This window comes from Venturia canescens, chromosome 8, assembly GCF_019457755.1.
Source record: "Venturia canescens isolate UGA chromosome 8, ASM1945775v1, whole genome shotgun sequence".
In the NCBI taxonomy this organism is placed as follows: Eukaryota; Metazoa; Arthropoda; class Insecta; order Hymenoptera; family Ichneumonidae; genus Venturia; species Venturia canescens.
The window spans coordinates 21432120-21447867 of NC_057428.1; the positions used below are offsets into that span (position 1 = coordinate 21432120).

Consider the following 15748-nt stretch of genomic DNA (forward strand, 5'->3'; position numbering starts at 1 on the left):
CATTTCTCGTCATGTTTTTCCGTTGACGAAACGTGTTTCGCGGAATGCTGTTGACTCTCGTCTGTCAATCGATTCCATATAATTTATTTGAGTTCACGTGTCGCGAGACTCGAGGGAGGACTTATTTTGTTTTTTTGATTTTTTTTTTTTTTTTTCTAATAAACACAGTCACTCTGGCTAGAGTGAATTGCAAATTCGAAATTTTACGTCACGAGAAATTTCGTGTGAATATGCAATCTGCTCGGTGCAATGAACCACAATCGACTGAATTTATGTACATATTATTATCGTTAATATTATTATAACTATTATTGCTACACGTTTTAATAATAATTTAATAATTGACTTCGCTTAGTCATTACGCGAGCATGACAATTAAACGGAAAAGGAAACACGTTCGATCGACTTATCCGAACAGATGAATTTTTCAAATGTTTTCATCGTTTCAACTCTCACCGGTGACCTCCATTTTTCGCTGATACTAATACGCCTGAATAGTCCTACGTTTGAAATTGTTTTAAAACTAAACACAAAGAATCATCTAATCAACTATGAAACACGGTAATCATCCTTCCTTCACTAAGAAAATTCATTTACATGGTTGACAACTTTCATAACATTTGTCCTGTCAAAAAAGAGCTGCTGAAAAACAGGGAAAAAATGAAATAACGAAAATGTTGTACAGTACATTGTAAAATACATTTTTACAATTTTATTCGATTTTAATTATTTATTATTCTCGAGTTCGCGGCAATTCCGTTGAATCCGTTTGTACAATTGTAGTGTCTTCTTTTTTTTTTATTGTTCTTACTACGTGTAATTCAAACCCACTGTTATGCCATCGCGGTATGCCATTTAAAACCTTGCCATTTACTCCATTCTTTTTCTCTCACTGTGAAAAATACGTAAGTACGACAGGCCATGGGATTTTTTAATTTTTTATTCGTTCGTTTGTTTCTCATGGCTCGTACATCACACGAAAGAAAATTACTACGAATATTTTTTTCATTTTTCATTGAATTAGCAAATATACTTGACAACATACAATTATTTCGTTGGCACGATCGAGTTTTGATTTTTCATTTCAAAGTAACAGCTCGATAACCTTTCCTCTCTCTCATCACGTAATTTCGAAGATTCTTAGAACGTAAAAGGAAGAAACTTTGGTGCTGCAGAACATTTCTTTCTATCTTCAATAACAAAGTATTTTGATATATGTTGTAAAAGCGAAAATTATATCAAGTATCCCGTTCGCATAACGAGCGCGAAACTGACACGTATGAGCTCAATTTTTTACTTTTGTGAAAATATGAAAATGAACAATACGCAGCTCATGTGACGAGCCTGAATTTGTGCTATTCAAACAAGTGTGCTTCGATGAGAATTCAAAACAAAAAAACACGAAATTCGAGCTATATGTATATATAAATATATATATATATATATATATATACACTTGATGTTTATAATGTTTGCAATTAAATATACATTTAATATTATTAAGAATGTTAATTTTATATGATGGGAGGTATATATTTATTTCGAGATAAAAAAAAATGGAAATTGTTTTAGATCTCTTAAAATGTAAAATATATATTGCTATGCTCGGAAAGATTCTCCTTTTTATTTTGTCGTCCCGATAAAAAAAAAAGTCGGTTTTATTTTATGTCTCAGGAAACGAGTTGGTTTTGTTATTAATATGGTTTATTCATACATCGGCTATGTTACAATTTATATCTCATATACATAACTACATATGAATGTATGTAAACGTCCTTGCATCCCCTAAAAAACTACGCGTGTTGCGTAAAATTGGCATAAAATTTGTTCTTTCGACGTATTTTATTACTTGCGAAATCCTCGCTCTTGTTCATTTAGGAGTTTGGAAACGCGTTGCTTTTTCTTTTGCTTATTTTACATGCGAAGCACGCGTTGTTTCTATTTCCTCGACGGTAGGGGAGAACGCTACTTCTTTAACGGTATAATACTTTTTCGTAGGCAAAAATGAACGGATCTCGCCTAGAATTATTTTACATACTTAATTCGCGATCGAGCCCACTTATTTCAATCCCTTATTTCCTTCTTGAGTTTCCAACTTTCTATTCACCGTTTACATTTTTATCCATCGTCGAGTTTTAGGCCGTTCAGCGGCTAGGAACAAACCAAATGTTTTCCTCTCAGTCGTACACTTTTAAAATCTTTAGTTTATGCGTCGTTTGTCTCTTGCTTTCTTTTCCAAGTTCGAATGTACAAAGCGATCAACAATATTAAGAGATTAAGACACCTTCAGAACGTTTGAAAGATTTGAATTAATAAAATTAAAAGTAACACACGAATGTGTTTTGGCTGATTAAAACTTCGAGTAAAATCCAACTCTTGGTTTTCTTTTGAAGTGAATCTCTCAGAGAGCTATTAACCAATATTTTCTTCACGTTTCATCATATGTACAGAAACAAATACGGATATACAAATAATTTGAATTGAATCACTATTATCGACCTTTACAACGCTGCATTTTTAAAAAAATGGATCTATCAGCTTTGAACATTTCAAAAAATCTTTGAAAGTATCATGTTTTGGTTTTTTGGTGTTTTGTTTTTTTTTACAAATTCGTAACAAACTTTTGCTCAGGATGAAAATCCCAATGACCGTTCTCTCGTTGGAGTTCTATAATCAGCAATATTATTTTCATTTACAAGACCTTAAAACTTGCATCGTTGATTTATTAGGGAATTTTTGTTATTTAGCAGGGCCCAACGTTCTCACGCAGTTTCATAGATGATAAAATTTGGTCAGATTTCTTTTGGGGCCCAAAGATTAATAATGCAAAAAAATGAACAATTAAAAAACTTGGGGGGAAAAAACCTATGTTCCGTCAAGTTTCAACGATGCAATCACAAACTAATTTTTTTCCTTAAAATTTCAAGCGTCAAATTCCTGAATTGTTTTTTCAATTCGCTCTACATTTTCCATCGTCTTATTTACATACTATGAAAGTAGATCTATAGAAAACTGAAGTTTTTCTCAATCTTTTACTCGTGGCATGATTCGTTTGTTTTCTGTTAACTGGTTGAGGGTTTCCTAATTATGCTCAAGATGGACTAGCACGCACATAACCATTTATTTGCCGATCACTTTGTTCCATAATGTTTGTCGGATGCACGATCGTGGTCGGTGGGAACGGTGTTGCAATTTCCTCCTGTTTCCTTTTCACACTCAATGCAAAGTCATATCATTATCCTTTGCCAATACGAGAAATGGAGTTTATAAATAAGAACAAAATAGGGGATTTTTCAAAGCGAATAAATACGACCGTTAGCGGAAATGGTGAAGCGCTGAATAAGGGTGAACACAAAAATGCTCCATCGGTAGGATTCGATTGGAAGAAACAAATGTTCGCGACAAAAGGGAATGAATATATAGCACAAGAATAATAATCTCAAAGGAGATTTACGTAACAGTGAATCGAAGATGAGAAGAAAAGTAAAATGGGACGACGCCATCGGACTGAATTGCTCCTCTACTAATACTTGTTAATTTCCGATAATTCACAAATGTCCCACACGTTTGTTCAACATGTATTTTTCCAGTCCATGGATCGGATCTTAATAGCTGAAATAATATTCGTATTAAAATAATAAAGGATTTTTCTGTTGCTGGAACATTGATTTTTGAAAGAAGGAAACTTACCGATAATAATTGGGCTTAAACGGTCCTGCCTTGTTAAGGCCCATGTACTTTGCCTGCTCGTCCGTGAGTTCGGTCAGATGTGCATCGAACGTAGGTAAATGGAGTGATGCCACGTATTCGTCTGTAAAAATACACAAAATCGATATCGTAAAATCCGTCAAAAAGAAAAAATAAATATGAGGTTGTGTGAAAATAGGACGTACCCATTTTCTTGGGCAGCAAATAAACGTCGCTTTTGTATCGTCCAGGCGGTGCATTGTACAGTTCGATGAGTGCTAATGCCTGCGTCGCAGCCGTTATCGATACAACGAACGAAGGAATACTGGAGCACGAGAGATTAACCAAACGACCTTCCGCGAGCAAAACAATGCGCTTTCCATCTGGCCAGATTACATGATCGACCTGCGACCGTACTTTTTCCCACGTCAAGTCGGGCGTTCGAAGGCTATTCTGTGTATTCAATTATTTACATAACAATAAGTCTTTAATCAATCATTCACGCGAACAAAATCGCATACTTTGCTTGAAATGAAAATAAAATTGAAGCTGAAAACTGATTTTGGTTAAAATTACAGTTGTTTTACCATCTCTTTTTAAATAATAATTAAAAAAAAAAAACAAATAAAATTGTTTTCTTTTTTTTCCATGTAAAATAGAATGGAAATTGGCTCGTTGAGAGAAAATTGGATTGGAGACATACGATATCTATTTCGGTGTTACTATGACCCATGTTGCATACGACACATCCGTTTTTCATTTTGTCCATATGTTCTCGAGTTACCACATTTTTATTACCAGTTGCCGTTATAACGATATCAACGTTTCTAATGACTTCGTTAAGCTTCATTACTTTGAAGCCATCCATGCTGTAACACAGAAATATTCGTTTTTAATAAAAATTAAGTTTTTCTTCACATTTGCAATTATAGTTTATTCACTCTGTGCTATTTTACTTGTTTACCTTGCCTGTAATGCGCAGATTGGATCGATTTCCGTGATATAAACGATACAACCCAAACCTTTGAGAGCTTCACAACACCCTTTTCCAACTTCCCCATATCCGCAAATAACCACTTGTTTTCCACCGAACATTACGTCGGTTGATCGTTTCAAACTGTCTATTATACTCTCGCGACAACTGTAGAGACTATCGAATTTCGTTTTCGTGACGCTGTCATTGACATTCATCGCAGGAACAGAAAGCTTCCCGGCTTTCGAGAGTTGGTACAGTCTGTGTACCCCGGTTACGCTTTCCTCGACGATTCCTGGAAGTTTTTCATTCGTCGTTTTCTAATCGAATCTTCGTTTCGATTTTCAATTAGCATAATTATAAAAAGATGAATTTAAGGTGAAATTACCCTGAATTAATTTGAACATGGCGTTATATTTTTTGAGCATCAAGTGCGTCGCATCGCCACCATCGTCGAGAATCATGTTCGGTTGCCAATTTTCAGCGGCGACACATTTGTCGATACACCACCAAAAATCTTCCTCTGTTTCACCGCGCCAAGCGAATATCGGATAACCGGCATGTGCAAGCGCCGCAGCTACTTCGTTCTGAGTCGAATAAATATTACACGCTGCCCATCTGACTTGAGCACCGAGCTCTATGAGGGTTTCGATGAGAACGGCCGTCTGAGCATTAATGTGAGTGCATCCGACGATCTTTGCCTTTTTCAGCGGCTGTTAAGGTACAATGAGACAGACACTTTGTAAGTTTACTTTCAGCATAACGAAAATAACGTACCCAAATCAATGTTTGAAACCATTTGTTGATTTTGTTAGTTTACCATATCATCAGCAGCTCGTTTTCGCAGTGCCATTATTCCGGGCATTTCTTGCTCAGCAATTTCAATTTCTCTTCGTCCAAAGGCATGCTGATTTATGTTTCTGACGCAAAAATCCATGAAGCCTTTATCCGTTTTTTGTATCTTTTCCCGCGGCGATACATCGTCCTCGTCCGATGAGCTTCCTGTGTAAGATGCTGAGGTTGAACGGAACGTCAGCAAAAAGTGATGGTTTATTAGTACAAAACACGGATGAACCCGACACGGCTAGATCGTCGAACTTTATACTTCTCTTGCCCCAGCTTTTTTTTTACTTTTCCCAAAGAACCGATCATGCACGTGCAGGAGATGAGTTAGTAGCGTTTGAAAGATCTTGAAACTAATAACAAGCGGGATCGTGATGATTGTTCTCCTTTCAAACTCACGTTTGTGCTTTTTACAAGCAAGGCGATAAAATAAATGCCGATCGGATACCGATTTAAAATAATAAGTGTAATGAGTTGAAAAAAAAAACATTCGATATTTCAGCTCTACGCAGTACATTCTCTTCCAATTTTTACCCATACCGGAACTGTAGCTATCATTGCTGCTTGCTGATAAAGAGCGACTTCTGTACCGGCTCGATTTCTTCAATGCTCCTGACTTGGATTCCTAAAAAATAGGAGAATATCATTTAAAGCCAGAGAGGTAAGAATGTGGGGACAGAAGTGAACGTGTTTGGGGAACCAGTCAGGAAAGAGGACTTGCGATGAATTCAATCGGACTAGAAACATAAAAGTGCGAATGAAGCTAATTATTTGAGTTTTATCTACGTGCGTAAATATCGTAAATATAAAATAAGGAAATACAAGGAAAAAAATATATATGTATACTGTAAGTACAGATATAAATATATATAAATTATTTTTTTAACTGGCTTACGGATTTTCATGTCTTAAAAGCAGCTGAAGTTTTTATATTAATTTTGTGGAGTGAGAAATACGACCAGCTTTGACTGCTCAATTCTCTTTGTTTCTGTGCAGAAGCATTGAGAAACTATTACTCGAAAAACGCTGTTTCCTGGTAATCTCTCTCAATGACACGTCGTTGATTGGTGTAGCCAGAGGGTGATTCTTGGATTGACGAAGAATTATGGGAGAAAAAAATAATCTTGAAATTCAACTGCCATGCATAGAAAAGAAAAAAAAACTTTTCCACCTCTACTGGGTTTCTTTATCAAAGGTTTTTACTTTTTTCAATGCACTGGCGGAGTATTTCAAGAAGTTATTACAACAGCTCTTGCGAGGATGTATGAACAAGGTTTGTGTATTATATCGGATATAACAGTAACACTGGTGCATGACATTTATTATTTATTTTTATCTTTTTTTTGGTATGTTATTACTTGTACAATAATCGGAAGGATCGAAGCAATCCTCAAAAAGAGGAACGAGCATTTTCTATGGCAAAAAAGGTAATAAAAATTAATTTTACTCTGCATTGTTTCATACACAAATATTTCTTACTTACTAATTTTGTTCTCGGGCCGTGAAAGGCATTATTTGATGCCTCTAGGCTCTGAAATCACAACAACCACCATATCACAATTTCAATTCGAACAGAGATTCAGAGTTCCGTAGCCGAGACTTTTTCAAAGCTTTCAGTATGTCTCTAGTTATTTTCTTTTTTATTCAAGCCACACCAGTTTCAATTTTATGTTCATATTTTAAACGTTTTTGTTTGTCTTCTAGTTGGCTTGGTCGGTGCTTTGAAAAAGCAAGTGCACGCGTGTATTGCCAATTCTGATGGGTATTTTGGAAAAAATAAAATTTTCATTGTGCCAATATTTATGAGAATTCTGTTTGGTTCAGTTATGAGACTCGTTGACTTAAAATATGGAACAACAATTGAACAATCCATTTGAGCCCATTTACTGAGGCTCAAAATTTACAGTTTGAGAAAATAGAAATATCGTTATAAAAATTTTGTCAACTGTTTTTCTCTCAGTAAAATTATAAATTAAAACAGAAATACTTATTGGCATTATCAGTAGACAGAAAATACAGTAGCGTATAAAGTGCAATTTTAGGCTTGCCTATTTTCTACAACTAGTTCTGACACAGCATCAATGCAACAAGTGATTTTTTTCAATAAACATGTATTTATCAGACTAACATGATTATAATGTCCTATATGTTTCAAATAAAAATAAAGCACTTTGACGTTTTATCACATTTATTTCATGTATGAATAAAAGCATGCATTTTGTTTAAATGATCAATTTTGTACAGTAGTCATGAAATATTAAAAATAATTGTCTGTAATTAGGATGATTCGTTATATTTCACAACAAGAACAATCATTTTTTAGTTCTTTATGTGTACATTTTGTTTCATTGCAATAAAATTGAAAAATGCATTCAATTCAAATTTGTAAATTTGTATTATCTTGATCGGTGAAAAACACACAGTGCAGAACGTTTCTTATTCGTTTCTGGTGGTTTTCAAAAGAACTCCGATAAGTCATTAATTGGAGAGACAATGAGCAAGGCTGAAAGGAGGCTGTAAATAGTTGACAAAGTAGACCAGGCACAGTTTATTGTTTCTTTATGACCGCTGACAAAACTCTCGTAAGCAAAATTACGTAACACGAAATATGCATGTGACAGTTGACACAAGGTCTCGGGTTAAGAATTGAGCGTAAATTTCCAAGGTAAACGATGTGAAATGTGAGCATACAATAACAACAAACGAAAAGAAACAAAAAAAATCACCAAATTACGATTCTCATTGTTATTTATAAAAATTGCACGAACAATGGATTTGTTGTTAATCTTTGCATTAAATATTATCGATAATAAAAACTTTTCGTTGTCAATTTTCGAAGTATAAAGAGCATCAACACAAAACGATCGGCACTCTTCGTCAGGGCGTTAATTTTGGAGGTTGTTAATTTGTGGTGTTATTTTTAACCAATAAATTAACGATTGGATGAAATATTAATTGTTATTACGATATTACCTTAGAACTGACAGCAGGATCAGTTACGGGGCCATCAGTGACTGTATTTCTACCTTCTTTTCCGGAGGATGTGGTGTTTGGACCATCCCCGCTGTCGGCCATGTTGAATCTAACTGTTTTACTTTCCGTCACGTGAGCTCGAGAGATAAGTAAGATTTTCCCTAGGACTAAGCTATATCGTAAAAAAGAATGAATATGAAAATAAAACGTATTCATCAGTCTAGGGACTTTTCTTCAGATTAGTAACAAAAATACACGGAACTTCCGGTTTTCTCAGCGTTTTAATGAGATTTAATTATTTCATTATGTTTTTATTTCAATCTAGACAGTGTCCATTTTACTGAAATAGAGATTTTTATTATTGCTAAATTACTCGTTAAATATTTACTTCCAGAAAGTGTTTTAAAATAATTGAAAATCTAACGCAACGACATTGTTCGACTTCGAGATGTCTCGAAGTGTAAACGCAGCCGGAACTAACGCGCTTTTCGAACTTCCGCGAGTATCCGCGTCCGCGGCGCACACGTGCGGCTGATTTCTTTTACGACTTATAATTTGTGATAGTTTTAAACGATTCAAGATAAAGTGTCGATCATATAATGGGAAGACCAGGTAATTAAAGTTTTAATCGATAAAAAAAAAATTATTACCCCGGAAATCATGATTTTATCGATTATTTTCGTAGTCTCAGCAATTGAATGGAGCGGCGTCCCGCACCTCGTTGATGAACATAACCTATCCAAATGTTATCAAATTTATTGAAACGAATAGAGAAATAATTAGCGTATTTAGATTTTATTTAAAAAAAAAACTCCGAAAAATTTGCTATTGCTATGCACTTTCATCATTGCATCTTTATGTTATAATTATTGTAAAACTCCATCATTCGTTGCTTAAACGGTCAAATTCACGTGTAGCGGTACACGTGGAACAAGTTATTGTACAAACAAAAAATCATTGCAACGGAATTTTCGACAATATGCATAATTTCATATACTTTGAGTTGAAAAGCATACATTAGAGCCAGGTTGGTTGTTTTTTTCCAGCATGGTGTCGAAGTAATGCAATAATAAGTTGCAAGTGTTGCATTTACCGGAAGACAAATCCGATTTTTTTCTGGATTTGCAATATTTGTTACAGTATAATATAAGAAATATACCTTGTTGTACCTAAACTGGATATGAATTGAGTAAATTGCATATCTAGGCTTCGTATTATTTATCATACGGATATCTTAATATTCCAATATTAAATGAAGGACAAATATTAATAAACTTTTATTCTAATTGAAAAAATAAAATTAATAATCATTGAGAAAATCAATAAATTATATTTCTATCCACTGAATCCTATTGCTAGAGCTATGTTTATACTTAGTTTATAACACAATAAAGTTTATACTGCATCTGATCTCAAATACTTTGATTGGAAATTGAGTCGAAATTTATATCTCACAGGGATAGAGAAATTATGGTTATAGCCAAGCTTCTTCCAAATCTAGAAACTTTTTGTTCATTCAGAGAATTAACAAGCCTTTAACTTCTTCACAATACTTCACAGGATTCTCACCTGCTGGTGGTGGCGGTTTTAGAGGCGGCAGAGGAAGCGGCGGAAGGGGAGGAAGTGGTGGATTTGGTGGACGTGGAGGTGGTCGCGGTGGAAGCGGAGGAGGAGGCTTTAGAGGAGGCCGAGGTGGATCGGGGGGTAGCGGAGGTCGTGGAACTCCAAGAGGTCGTGGTGGACGAGGAGGAGGAAGAGGAGGACGTGGAGGAGGTGGATTTAAAGGTGGAAAAACAGTAGTAATTGAACCTCATCGTCACGAAGGTGTTTTCATTGCTAGAGGAAAAGAAGATGCTTTAGTCACTTTAAATTTGGTGCCTGGATCGGAAGTTTATGGGGAGAAGAGAATCAGTGTCGAGGTCAGACTTTTTGCAAAATCTTTTGGCTCGTTTACCAATTTATAACTGGAAGGAATTGGCCTAATTTTGGTCTTGCTTTTATTTTGTAGGGTGACAATGGAGAAAAAATTGAATACAGAGTATGGAATCCCTTCAGGTCGAAATTGGCCGCCGCAATACTCGGCGGTGTTGATCAAATTCACATGCCACCAGGCAGCAAAGTATTGTACCTTGGTGCAGCTTCTGGTACAACAGTTTCACACGTAGCTGACGTTGTTGGTCCGGTAAGTTTATCGATGTTTCTAAATGAAAAAAGTAATTCAAATTGCGATAAATCTTCAAAGCATACATTAGAGCCAGGCAGATTCAATTCTTGTCTACTTGGTGTCGAAGTGATGCGATAAAAAACACGGCTCTGGCGTAATTCACTCGAGATTATTTTCGGTCGATTCCCCAAGGTCGTTACAAATTCAAAAACTATATTTTTAGTTACAAATCTCAATGATATTATTTGTCCTAATTTTGTGCATGTGTGTTTCAAATTATTTCTCTAGGAGGGATTGGTCTACGCGGTAGAATTCTCCCACAGATCCGGCCGAGATCTCATAAACGTAGCGAAAAAGAGAACGAATATTATACCCATAATCGAGGACGCGAGACATCCCCATAAATACAGAATGTTGGTCGGTATGGTCGACACAGTATTTGCCGATGTCGCACAACCCGATCAAGCGAGAATTGTCGCCTTGAACTCACAATATTTCCTAAAAAATGGTGGACATTTTGTCATCTCGATTAAGGTGAGTTCTGTCACTTTTAAATAGTAGCAAACTCCCTACTCCGTTGCAAACATACAAGAACATTGTTGATTTCGTGTATTTATGTTTATTTGATTCGCAGGCGAGTTGTATAGATTCGACGGCACAACCCGAAGCCGTATTCGCCGCAGAAGTGAAGAAACTTGTAGCCGATAAGCTGAAGCCCCAGGAGCAGATAACCCTTGAGCCATATGAAAGAGATCACGCAGTCGTCGTAGGATGTTTCAGGCCACCGCCCAAAGTAGCAGCTTGAGAAAACTACGTTAAAAATCTATTTAGTGACTAGTTCTTCCACTTTAAATCCATATTTTTCATACTTGAATTTCTAAAGAAGAAGAAGAAAAACGAGTTTGACGAAAGTAATATCGGTATTCCGCGATTTTGTAATGTTTTTTTTTTTTGCAATTTTTTTTTTTTATGATTGCGACAGTTTTAATTCGCGAGTCTTATTGATCGCGACATTTCCAATTTCTATATGTGCGCATCGATCGAAACTGTACAGTTGTGATACAGTGTTACAAATAATTCCCCGTATTAATAATAAATACAAAGATCACGTATCGTCGAAAGGACAAACTAAAAACAAAAAGTTTTGTTGTATGAAAAATTTGGGGAAACTCGATTACCGGACATTCTTCACGATGATGAAACCGTCGGAAAAGCAGAAAGAAACAAAATTATTCTAATTTCAATTTCATAATAAAACACTGTTAAGACATTAATGCAATTACGAATGTTTTCATCATTATATATGTACATACATATGGAAACAATATATATGTGCATGGTTTATAATCGACCAGCATTCACGTCGTGATTATTTTCTCTGTGCAGAGAAATACATTAATATTTTTATCAGACCCTAATACCTCGGAAGAAATAGTTTTCTGAGACTAATTAAGAAAGCTGTGGTAAAAAATCACTTACCAAAGGATACTTATATATTTTTGCTATCCAAAGGTGGGCCTTGGAAATTGCAGAAACAAATGCACCCTAAAAATGTCAACTTTCATGGAAAACTTTCCTTAAATTCAGTCTAAATTTGAATAAAAATAAGCGAAATTATTAAGTGTTGAAGAAATAATAACAACAAATATGTCGAAGAGAGGTGAGGGCTCGACGAAATATACAATCGAACTTCATATTGTTGATTTGAACGTTATTTTCTTGATTTGCTCAGGAAACGAAAATATTTCCGGAAATCCTGGTAAATTTGAAAAAAGTCCAGCGAGAATGTCACAACGGGGTAGTTATGCAAAAATGAGAAGTCACGAGAGACTGACGGGTGGAGCCGATTCGAAAAGCAAATCTAGCGCGAGCGTTGATAAACCTGCCACGGATGCTACTGATCCAAAAGTAACTCCTGTCACTTCGAAATCCTCGAGAGTAGAACCGGAAGCTGAAGAAGAAATTCAGTCTATTCTCGAGGAAGGGAGCTCTCAGCCTGAAGATAAGATTGCAGGGTAACGAATTTATCGTTATGACGAAAAACGCCTCGTGAATGAGGTTTCCTCGTGATTATTTCATTACACCGATTCACAGGGACAAGAGAGTGAACGAAATGATCGACTACGTGATCCACAATCTTCAGGAGGCTGAAAAAGCATTGGCATCCTTGGGGGAGAACTTTGATCACGATTTAAAGGTTGAGCCAACAGCCACGAGCGATTAAAAAACAAAATGACACGATTGTTCTCTTGAAACTGCACGACGAGCCAAGCCACGATTGAACAGTAAACTGGATATAGAAAGAAGCTCAATGCTAATCATTATTTTTTATTCGAACGGCGATAGATGAGTGACTTGACCACTTTTTCGTTTGCATTAATCGCATTTCGTCTTTGCCTCTGTCAAATATCTGGACTTTATTTAATCTTCATCCATTGCTCGATTAAGTGGGTCGCTCATCTAAAACAAAATAATCCGGAATCGCCGTTATCAATGACGTTTACATTTTTCATAAAAAAAAAAACACGTGAATACGTTTGATTTCTTCCACCGGTCTGAGAAGTTGATGATCGTCGACATTATGGGAAAGGTCCAAAATTGGACGAACCTCGTACAGGTGCGCCTCGACGCGGCTAAAACTGATCTCGACAATTTGCGTCGTGAACTTCTTTCACGATCGAATGAAATCGTGTCGAAGGACGCTGAAATCGCCGGTTTGAAAGCAAAGCTGAACGAGACCGAATTGTCTAAAATTGCTGTCGAGAAGGTTTTGGCGGAGGTCAGATGATTTTCACTTGACAAATTTTAATATTCATCCAGTCACGAGCATTAAGCACGAGTCAATTGAATGATCGAATGAACCAAATTTTCGTCGGGACGCTTGTAGAACATTCAGAAAAGCAGTGAAATGATTCAGAGTTCCTCCTCCAAGACACAATCATCTCACAAACGAGTGTCCGGTGTTCCTTCCTTGGCCGGTTCACCCGAAGGGGATGAAAATGCTGCCGGGACTTCGGAGGCTCAAAGGGGAGTTAAATCTGGAGCGAAACCTGGTGCCCAAATGGATCGATCTGATGCTCAATTCGGAGATCAAGCTGGAGGGATTAAAACTCAATCCGGAGTTCGGGTGGGCTCCAAATCTGGTGCTCAAATAGGAGAGCAATCCGGGCAAATCAGGACTCAGGACGGACACAGTGGAACCCAATTAGGTGCTTCTGGTAAGTTTTTCCAGCTGAGAACAAGCGTTGAAAATAATCTTCGTCGATGATGATGGTATTTTTAAAATCACTATTTTCAGCTTACGATCAAAGACCCCTCGATTCAGCAGCCGCCACGTCTGGAGCAATTGGTCAACGATTGCCCGATATCCAAGAAAAATATCCTCAGGACAAATCTACTTCCGGTCCAGGTCAACAATCTTCCGGGATATCAGGCATGCGACAAATCGATTATCCAAGCACAACGGACGTCGGTGTACAATCTGGAAAGACCAAAGATATCAAACGTTCGTCGGATGTGAGTGGTTGATTTTTCACTCTTCGTGCACCAAATTTCATATTTTCAGTGATTGTGAGCGAATTGCAAATTACTTCATAATCGTTTGATCTTTTCGTAGCTCGAATCTGAGGTCGTTCGTTTGAGGAAAGAAAACGAGAGGATTATAAGAGAGAGAACTGATTATGAGAATGCTATCCAGCGTGCTTTACTCCGAGGAGTTTCTTCCCTCAATGCCGAGACTCTCAAAGTTTTGAAGTGTCCACCAGTGTCCTGCTATTCGCCTTGTCGTCCACCTCCATCGCCTGTAAATGCTAAGTGAGTCAAAGAGACTCCAGGATTATTCGTAACGAAGACCGCGTTCAAGAATCTCGCATAAACTTTAACAATGTTACTTTTCAAAGTAGCAATATCGATAGAAAATTTTTCGGAACTACTTGTTCATAAATTCTGTTTTGCAGAATTTTAAAACCATTTGTCATCACAAGCTTGACGAGAACGCGCCATTTTTTCTTTTTCCAGCGAAACAATGATGCCTTGTTTCCCGAAAAGCACACGTGACAATTGGACGCCGCGAGGTGTCAGAACATCGACAAACGGGACGCAATCGACCCAAGGAACTGTTCGAACCCGGTCGAACGTGACCTCCGTACCGGAACAAGAGATCATTTGTTGCGGTGGCCGAACAGCATCGAACGGAACTCACAGGCTTGGTTCTAAGCAAAAAAAATCCTCGATCACGAGCGACAATAGCATGGTGTTTCTTCTGCATCAGGCTGAAGCTTCGGGGATTTGCGTTTCCGGAAGTACATCGAGAAATCGAGCAGGCACTCGCACAAAGTTGAAAAGGCCCGAAAACTCGATCTGCGTGAAAAAACTAGGATGAGGTGATCTCAAATGAGCGACGTGCGAGCTTTCAAAATATAAATTTAATTTATATATATATATATATATAGATGTATAATATACATAATAATATCGTCACAAAGTATATCATAAATATTTCGAACCTTTTTCTCGTCATTAGCTTGTTTTTTAAAATCATTAGATATTTTTTCTCACTGATTTCTCATGAAACAAAATCTCGAAGATATTAAAACGGAACATTCCAATAAATTCATTCGAAAAATCGGTCAACATTATTTCGTTTCTGTCAATTCCGACGAAAGAGAAAGAAGCGAAAAAAAAGGTCATTCAATGAGGCAACATCATTTTGTTCCCAGAAATTCGACGTCGCTGTACACGAGTGTATTGGATCAGGCGAATTTGCGTTCAAGAAGCTGAGAGCGATCGCAGCTGCAAAAGTAATTCGTGCTCTCCAGCGTCCTCGAAATAAATTTGTTTTCAGCCCTCCGGGCGGAAAGTGGCAACTTTCGGCCCGCTGCGCGGGCCGAAGTTGCCGCATTCCGCCTGCGTCGGACAGAAAAATCGTATACACTCCACGGGAGTGAAATTAGACCACCTCAAACCGCGGGCAGAATTGTCACCCGAGCCGAAGGCGAGGGTGATAAGCACGCGGTTTGAGGTGGTCTAATTTCACTCCCTAGGTGTGTAATATACTATTCTTGCTGCTACGGTTTTTTGCTTTAAGAGTGAAAAAAAAATAATTCAAC

At 37.0% G+C, this 15748-nt stretch overlaps 3 protein-coding genes across 7 annotated transcripts; 2 read left to right on the plus strand and 1 right to left on the minus strand.

Annotated features, from left to right (window-relative positions):
• Positions 1–1686: 1686 nt before the first annotated feature.
• On the minus strand, positions 1687–8608 carry AhcyL1 (Adenosylhomocysteinase like 1). Of its 4 annotated transcripts, none has more exons than XM_043427074.1 (10): positions 8477–8608; positions 6987–7034; positions 6044–6128; positions 5481–5662; positions 5049–5373; positions 4652–4955; positions 4391–4556; positions 3894–4140; positions 3691–3811; positions 1687–3612 (listed from the first exon to the last, which is right to left on the minus strand). In XM_043427074.1, exons 1-10 carry the CDS (start codon positions 8576–8578, stop codon positions 3606–3608), a joined length of 1587 nt encoding a protein of 528 aa, XP_043283009.1. In that variant the 5' UTR covers positions 8579–8608; the 3' UTR covers positions 1687–3605. The 4 variants fall into 4 exon arrangements, with proteins under 4 accessions (XP_043283009.1, XP_043283008.1, XP_043283011.1 ...); XM_043427073.1 differs by having other exon boundaries at positions 5481–5674; XM_043427076.1 differs by lacking the exon at positions 6987–7034.
• Positions 8609–8932: 324 nt separating this feature from the next.
• Fib (rRNA 2'-O-methyltransferase fibrillarin) lies at positions 8933–11987 on the plus strand. Its single transcript, XM_043426778.1, has 5 exons — positions 8933–9088; positions 10037–10395; positions 10485–10658; positions 10929–11174; positions 11275–11987. The coding sequence occupies exons 1-5, from the start codon at positions 9076–9078 to the stop codon at positions 11443–11445; spliced, it is 963 nt and encodes a 320-aa protein (XP_043282713.1). The 5' UTR covers positions 8933–9075; the 3' UTR covers positions 11446–11987.
• Positions 11988–12128: 141 nt separating this feature from the next.
• LOC122415017 (uncharacterized) lies at positions 12129–15575 on the plus strand. Of its 2 annotated transcripts, XM_043426776.1 has the most exons (6): positions 12129–12655; positions 12735–13419; positions 13528–13858; positions 13939–14156; positions 14257–14453; positions 14658–15575. In XM_043426776.1, exons 2-6 carry the CDS (start codon positions 13207–13209, stop codon positions 15019–15021), a joined length of 1323 nt encoding a protein of 440 aa, XP_043282711.1. In that variant the 5' UTR covers positions 12129–12655; positions 12735–13206; the 3' UTR covers positions 15022–15575. The 2 variants fall into 2 exon arrangements, with proteins under 2 accessions (XP_043282711.1, XP_043282710.1); XM_043426775.1 differs by having other exon boundaries at positions 12129–13419.
• The last annotated feature ends 173 nt before the right edge of the window (positions 15576–15748 follow it).

What these genes read in the sequence shown, in the direction of transcription:
- AhcyL1 (XM_043427073.1), bottom strand. Translation starts at nt 8,578, where the DNA reads ATGGCCGACAGCGGGGATGGTCCAAACACCACATCCTCCGGAAAAGAA. An exon ending in ATCCTGCTGTCAGTTCTAAG is followed by an intron (nt 7,035 to 8,476) that starts GTAATATCGTAA and finishes TTGTGATTTCAG; the next exon opens with AGCCTAGAGGCATCAAATAA. An exon ending in CAATGATAGCTACAGTTCCG is followed by an intron (nt 5,675 to 6,043) that starts GTATGGGTAAAA and finishes GTTCAACCTCAG; the next exon opens with CATCTTACACAGGAAGCTCA.
- Fib (XM_043426778.1), top strand. An exon ending in AGAAGAGAATCAGTGTCGAG is followed by an intron (nt 10,396 to 10,484) that starts GTCAGACTTTTT and finishes TTTATTTTGTAG; the next exon opens with GGTGACAATGGAGAAAAAAT. An exon ending in ATTTTGTCATCTCGATTAAG is followed by an intron (nt 11,175 to 11,274) that starts GTGAGTTCTGTC and finishes TTTGATTCGCAG; the next exon opens with GCGAGTTGTATAGATTCGAC.
- LOC122415017 (XM_043426775.1), top strand. Translation starts at nt 13,207, where the DNA reads ATGATCGTCGACATTATGGGAAAGGTCCAAAATTGGACGAACCTCGTA. An exon ending in ATATCAAACGTTCGTCGGAT is followed by an intron (nt 14,157 to 14,256) that starts GTGAGTGGTTGA and finishes ATCTTTTCGTAG; the next exon opens with CTCGAATCTGAGGTCGTTCG. An exon ending in CCATCGCCTGTAAATGCTAA is followed by an intron (nt 14,454 to 14,657) that starts GTGAGTCAAAGA and finishes TTCTTTTTCCAG; the next exon opens with CGAAACAATGATGCCTTGTT.